This window comes from Arachis duranensis, chromosome 6 (genome assembly GCF_000817695.3).
Source record: "Arachis duranensis cultivar V14167 chromosome 6, aradu.V14167.gnm2.J7QH, whole genome shotgun sequence".
In the NCBI taxonomy this organism is placed as follows: Eukaryota; Viridiplantae; Streptophyta; class Magnoliopsida; order Fabales; family Fabaceae; genus Arachis; species Arachis duranensis.
In genome coordinates, this window is record NC_029777.3 from 66,432,630 (window position 1) to 66,439,815 (window position 7,186).

General features: G+C 36.7%; 1 protein-coding gene across 1 annotated transcript; it reads right to left on the minus strand.

Annotated features, from left to right (window-relative positions):
• Positions 1–526: 526 nt before the first annotated feature.
• LOC107493946 (uncharacterized) lies at positions 527–1,011 on the minus strand. The gene is made up of 2 exons (XM_016114981.1): positions 789–1,011; positions 527–705 (listed from the first exon to the last, which is right to left on the minus strand). Exons 1-2 carry the CDS (start codon positions 1,009–1,011, stop codon positions 527–529), a joined length of 402 nt encoding a protein of 133 aa, XP_015970467.1.
• Positions 1,012–7,186: the final 6,175 nt, after the last annotated feature.

The following is a 7,186-nucleotide window of genomic DNA, read 5'->3' on the forward strand; positions in this document are numbered from 1 at the left end:
TCCCTGTTACACATTTCATTTCAAATATGAAAGTAGAATTATAGATAAATTAGTTATATTTACGGTAAATATTTGTCCAAAAGTGTAATCATAACATGTTATTAAAATGAAAATATTATTTTTCTTACCTAAATATTATTAAAACTTCTTTGAATACGACATTTAGTGTTGATGACTTTGGATTGCCGTCTTCGTCCAAAATTAGAACTTTGAGGCCACTATGACTCTTAACTCTTAATAAAGCAACGTAAAATTGTCCATGGGTGAACACTGCTTTTGGCAAGTAAAGCCCTACATGTGATAATGATTGACCTTGACTCTTGTTGATGGTCATTGTAAAACACACTGTTAATGGAAATTATCTCCATCGAAACTTAAATGGCAATCCTGAATTTGAAGAAATCAAGTTCATTCTTGGAATTTACACTTTATCACCAATATTTCTACAGGTCACTACCGTCACTCCAATTACGTAGTTGTTAAGTTCGTTAACTTTTAACATTGTTCTGTTGTATAAACCTGAAATCTAGTCTATGTTTCGCAGTAGCATTACAGCAACTCCTGGCTTCAAAGTCAATTTGTGGTTGGATAGTCTCGAACATTTGATGTCATTTAGGAACTCTGGTATGAACCACTCTTGTTGTACATCTTCATTCTCATCAACTTGAGATGTTGTGTCAGAACTTAGATACTCATTTTTCATCCCTGGGAAGATTGACATGACGAAATTGTTTACCTTTTCGACATTCTCAAGTGTGGGTGCAAGGATTGTCCTACTCTAAAAATACCTGTAATATGACATATATTTTGCAACAAATTTGGATATGCAAAGTCTACCAAATGAGAGAGAGGATCATTAGTAGTTGTAATCAGCAGATCATCTGAAATTTCAACTTTTGACTCATCACCAATAGTAGAACCAATATTTCTATTTCTAACATCAAGTATCCAATTAGAAAATTTCTTCATTTCACCATCATGTTGATCTGAAGAAGACATTAGAAGCCTCATGTTCGGATGCAACTTCAGAACCTTACAAAATGACCACAGATGAGACGAGTTAATAGTTGATGACAATATATTGTGTCTACTCCCTTTCAGACTCACCAAAAGTATCTGTCTGAAACCACCTCCTAGAACCACAACCTTACCACTAAATAGTTGATGTGTCTTATGTTGATCGGTAACTGACATAAGATCTCAGAGCGTTCGATCAAGTGCTTCAAAGCACATTTTATTGAGCATTGGAGCTTCATTCTAAATTATTAAGCTGCTTTGGATGAGCAGCTTAGTATTTAAACTGCCATGCTTGATGTAAGTAGATTCATCAGTAATTGTAATGGGTATTAAAAACCTAGATTGAGTCATGACGTTAGGATTTTTGCTAGTAAAGAATTTTATAAAAATATAGTCGCATTGTAAGTATAGATTCTAAACCAACAGAAAATCCCTTCGTACAAATGTTTTGGTTGTCACAAGTAACAAAACCCAATAAATTTATAAACCGAAGTATTCAAACCTCAGGTCGTCTTCTCAAGGAATTGCAGGGAAGTATGATTTATTATTGGTTATGGAAAAATAGTATTTGGGTTTGAAAAAGGTTTTAAGCGAGAGAAATAGATTGCAAGAATTAATAAATTAATAATTAATAAAACTCTTGGCAATGTATGAAAAATGGAAGTCCTATCCCAGTTATCCTTATCAATTGTGATGAGAATTGGATTTTTCTCCCACTAAGTTAACCTCTAACTATGAAGGTAAGTCAAGTGGATGGAATAAGTTTGGTTCCTCAGGTCCTAGTCTTTCCTTGGAAAAGGCTAGAGTTATTGGAACTCGAGTTAATTCTTGAAGAATTCCAATTTTCAGTCAACAATGAGTTTGACAACTCAAGAGTTACCAATTAATCAATTAAAGCCAAGAATATAAAAAGGTAGATAAAAATCATAAATAACTGGAATACCTCAAATCAAACTGAATGGAGATGTCAATTCTAACATGAAAAATATTCAGAAGCCAATTGGGCAACATAAATCAAACACAAATAAAAGCTTTAGAGTAAACAAAAAGAGAAGAGAAACATAAATTATTGAACCTGGTATGAAGAAATAATCCTAATCCTAATAGAAATCCAAATCATAAATCCTAAGAGAGAGGAGAGAACCTCTCTCTCTAAAAACTACATCTAAAACCTAAAATTGTGAGTAATGATTGAATGATTCATTCTGCTCCACTCCCAGCCTCTAATCTATTTTCTGGGCCGAGAACTGGGTTAAAAACAGCCCAGAAGTCACTCCCAACGCTTTCTAGTCCGTACAGGTCGCGACAAAGTGACGCGGAGGCATCATCCACGCATTTGCGTGGAATGAGATTCGCAGATGCGATGTGTCTGCGTGGAGCGTGCGTTTGCATCGCCTATCTGTACGGCCATTATGGCAAATTATATATCAAGTTGAAGCCCCGGATATTAGCTTTCCAACGCAACTAGAACCGTGTCATTTGGATCTCTGTAGCTCAAGTTATGATCGTTTTAGTGTGAGAGGGTCAGGCTGACAGCTTTGCAGTTCCTTCAACTTCTTGTATTCCTTCCACTTTTGCATGCTTTCTTTTCATTCTCTGAGCCATTCCTACCCTGTAATCTCTGAAATCACTTAACACACATATCAAGGCATCTGATGTTAATAAAAGAGGATTAATATTAGCAAATATAAGGCCAAAGAAGCATATTTTCAATCATAGCACAAAATCAGGAAGGAGAATGTAAAACCATGCAAATCATATGAATAAGTGGGCAAGGACTTGATAAAAACCACTCAATTGTGCACAAGATAAACCATGAAATAGGGGTTTATCAACCTCCCTACACTTAAACATTAGCATGTCCTCATGCTAAACTCAAGAGAAGCTATAAGGGAGTGAAGAGGAATGATAGAGGGTATGCAATGCAACCTATCTATATGAACACAACTACATGCAACATGTTTTTACCTACTTAGTTAAAAGTAAATTAGTTCTCCATGACAAATATGAATCAAATTTTACTAATTCAAATTACACAATAAAAAGCAAGTAAACTTGTAAGAAGATAGCTCATGAAAGCAGAGAACATAGAATCAAGCATTGAACCCTCACTAGTAGTGTATATCACTCTAATCTCTCAAGTGTCTAGGGTTAATCACTCTATTCTTCTCTAATCATGCTTTCTAAACTTCGTTCTTCATCTAACCAATCAACAAATATTTAGTATACCAATGCAAACATCATGAGGTCTTTTTAGGGTTGTAATGGGGTTGAGGTAAAGATAAGGATACATATATAAGGCTAAGTGAGCTAACAAAGTAAATCCTTGATTAGTCTAAGATCTCACCTAACATATACATACCTTATACAATTTAAAATGCTTTACCTAGCTACCCAAATTTTTTCACTTTTGTATTACATGCTCATGTATCAAACTTATTTTTGAATTTTGTCCCATGTGCATTGATTCTTTTTATTTTGCATTCAGGGTAATATATTTTTCTTTTTCTGTATCCCCTTATTTAATTACTTAATAATTTTTTTTTTGTCAATGCACATGGTAAGTTAATTATTTTGATTTCATATGAGCATACTTCCCAAATTTTCAAATAACTTATTCAATTTAATTCCCTTTTTTCCTATCATCCCATGTTCCCATAAAATTTTTCACACTTAAATTATATACAATATCTATCTTAATCTAACCAAGGATTCAACTTGGGATTTTTAATTTATTTTTCTGCTTAAGACTAGTAATGTGGTTATAAAACAAAAGGGGATTAAAAAGCTCAAGGTGTGACAAGGGTGACATAAAAGGGTAAGCTTTATTTGGGATAAGTGAGTTAATAATCAAATATGGCCTCAATCATATGCAAGCATGTAAATATACTAAACAATGGACATATAGACTGAAACAAAGTAAAGATTGCAATTATAGAGAAGAAAACACACATGAATAAAATATTATGGTTAAATAATGTAACCATGTAATTAAGCTCAAAATCTCACAGGTTGTGTGTTCTTTGGCTCAAAAACTATGTTCCAAATAAAACTTCGAACAAATTTAACAAAAAATTTTCAATTTAAATTAGTGAAATACTATAAAAATTTCTTGAAAAATAAATTATTACTTCAACCAAGTAGTAACTAAATGCAAACAATCAACTACACGTGCAATCTATTATGCAATACAATAATGAACAAACAAAGAAAATAGAATATTGGTGTTAAGAAGAGAATAACTAACCCGTGGAGATTGGTATTGACCTCTCCACACTTAAAGATTGCACCGTCCTCGGTGCATGCTAAGTTGTGCAGGTGGATGGGTGGTTCCGCAACTAGTGCTCTTTTTGTTCCTTTCCTTGCCGGTGGTATGGAAGTAGCTTTCTCTTTACCTTTCTCGGTGGCCATCCTGAAAAGGGAAAAAGAAAGTAACAAGTAAAGCTAGGGGATCCAGCAACGAAGAGAACGGAAAAGGTGGTAATTAATGCACAGTAAAGAAGAATGACGTTAACACATGGTCATGACTACATGTGAAAAGTCATCAATGGAAATATAGCAAGTGCATGTGATGACAATTAAATACAAGAAGTTTATTGGCATGCAGGCAAAGGCATGAGTAGCGTAAATCAAGCATTAAAAGCCTTAATGTATTATTAGTCGTGAGAAACTAATAATAACGTTTGTATTGACAATTATATTTAATTAATAAAATATTGAAAAGGGTTTTGTGAAAAACAGGCATTAGAGTAGAAGGATAGAATAATTAAGAATGCACAATGCCATACGGGCTTTTTCACAAACACAAAGCATGCATATTAAATAAGGTATGGAAAGTATTAAATTGAACATGCGAGCACCCTTAAAAAAATAATATATAATTGTCAAGCAATTTCTTAACAATTCACTAGCAAAATAATGACCCAAATAAATTTCTAACACCAATTGAAAGGAAAAAAGAAAGAAAAAGAAAGGAAGGAAGAAAGAAATACGAAGGGAAAGAAAAGATTTATATTTGGGGAAGAAAATATAAGATATTTGGCTGATTTGGATAAGCTGTGCGCCGCTTGTGACGCAGACGCGTCAGTGACGCGTTCGCGCGGATAGCGCTTCTTTGAAATGATGCGGACGCGTCATCCACACGGTCGCGTGGGTCAATTTGTGCCATTAGCGCGAGGGTAGCCTCGAGCACGTACAACTCTCTGTTTGATATGCATGTTGCCAAAATTTAGGGTGACGCGGTCGCGTGGGTGACGCGATCGCGTGGATTGCCTATTTCGAAAAATGACGCAGACGCGTGGGGCATGCATTTGCATGGTAGGGCTTGTGCTTCTAGCACGAGTCCAACCCAATTCCAACTCAACTTTCGTCCATACACCCTTTTTACGTCGATTTTAAGGCACATGTTCGCGTGGGTGACGCGGACGCGGGGAGGCATTTTTCCTACATGACGCGGACGCGTCAGCAACGCAGTCGCGTAGATCAATATGTGCCAAAGGCACGCCTCCAGCCATGCTCTCGCATGACTCTCTGTTCACTTTTCTTTTCTCCCTAATGCACCTGCGACGCGGACGCGTCAGTGACGCTGTCGCGTCGCGTGCGAATTTTTTTTTATAATGCAGTATGCATAATGCAATGCTTAATATGAATGCTATGCAAGTATGTATGATTCTAGGTTCAATCAAAACTCAAAAACAAACAAAACAGACTAGAATTAAAACTGAAAAGGGAACGATCATACCATGGTGGGTTATCTCCCACCTAGCACTTTTAGTTAAAGTCCTTAAGTTGGACATTTGACGAGCTCCTTGTCATGGTGGCTTATGCTTGTACTGATCCAGGAATCCCCACCAATGTTTGTACTTCCAATAGCCTCCGGGATCCCAGACTAAGCGCAAAAAGCCTTTAAGCAAGTTAAAGCAAGTGACAAGGCCCCATGAGTGTTGATTGTTGGAATGAATTATAGGGTCCCAACCCTTACTTTTGCACCCGTCTTTGTGTAGATCATCATGATTCCATCTGGGTGGCACGCGATTGAAATTCTTACTACAGCTTCCAAACAACTTCCAAGACCCATTCAATTGAGCTCTACACCAACCTTTGTGTTTAAACTTATAGCTTCCATCCATGTTGAACCTTGCAGGAAAATTCTTACTATTGACCATCTTCCTCTTACTCTTGATGCCACAAAGAGCTCTAAGTTGACCATCCGTCTCCAGTAGCCCATATTCAAGTGGGAAAGTAAAGGTCAAGGATAAGAATTTTACCCATTTGAACGTTGTGTTGGACGGTAGTGGCCTTGGGAGAGGTGTTTCTAAGGAACTTGCAAGCTCTATTCCCTTGTGCTTTTCTTTGACATCTTCCACCTGTTTGTAAGCTTCTTCAATATCGACCTCTTTCTTTTGGTGGCTTTTGATGAGCGGATAATTTATACGCTTTTTGGCATTGTTTTTAGGTAGTTTTTAGTAAGTTTGAGCTACTTTTAGGGATGTTTTCATTAGTTTTTATGTTAAATTCACATTTCTGGACTTTACTATGAGTTTGTGTGTTTTTCTGTGATTTCAGGTAAATTCTGGCTGAAATTGAGGGACTTGAGCAAAACTCTGAAAAAGGCTGACAAAAAGGACTGCTGATGCTGTTGGAATCTGACCTCCCTGCACTCGAAATGGATTTTCTGGAGCTACAAAACTTCAAATGGCGCGATCTCAACGGCGTTAGAAAGTAGACATCCAGAGCTTTCCAGCAATATATAATAGTCCATACTTTATTCGGAAATTAACGACGTAACTTGGCGTTGAACGCCAAGTACATGCTGCTGTCTGAAGTTAAACGCCAGAAAAACGTCATGATCCGGAGTTGAACGCCCAAAACACGTCATAACTCGGAGTTCAACTCCAAGAGAAGCCTCAGCTCGTGGATTGATCAAGCTCAGCCCAAACATACACGAAGTGGGCCCCGAAAGTGGATTTATGCATCAATTACTTACTCATGTAAACCCTCGGAGCTAGTCTAGTATATATAGGACATTTATCTATTGTATTAGACATCTTTTGACCACTTTAAGTCCTGGATCATTCGGTCACTTGATCATGGAGAGGGCTGGCCATTCGGCCATGCCTGAACCTTTTTCTTATGTATTTTCAACGGTGGAGTTTCTGCACACCATAGA

Coding starts and splice junctions, on each gene's coding strand:
- LOC107493946 (XM_016114981.1), bottom strand. CDS start 1,011: ATGAGGCTTCTAATGTCTTCTTCAGATCAACATGATGGTGAAATGAAG. Junction 706..788: donor AAATATATGTCATATTACAG/GTATTTTTAGAG, acceptor CAATCTTCCCAG/GGATGAAAAATGAGTATCTA.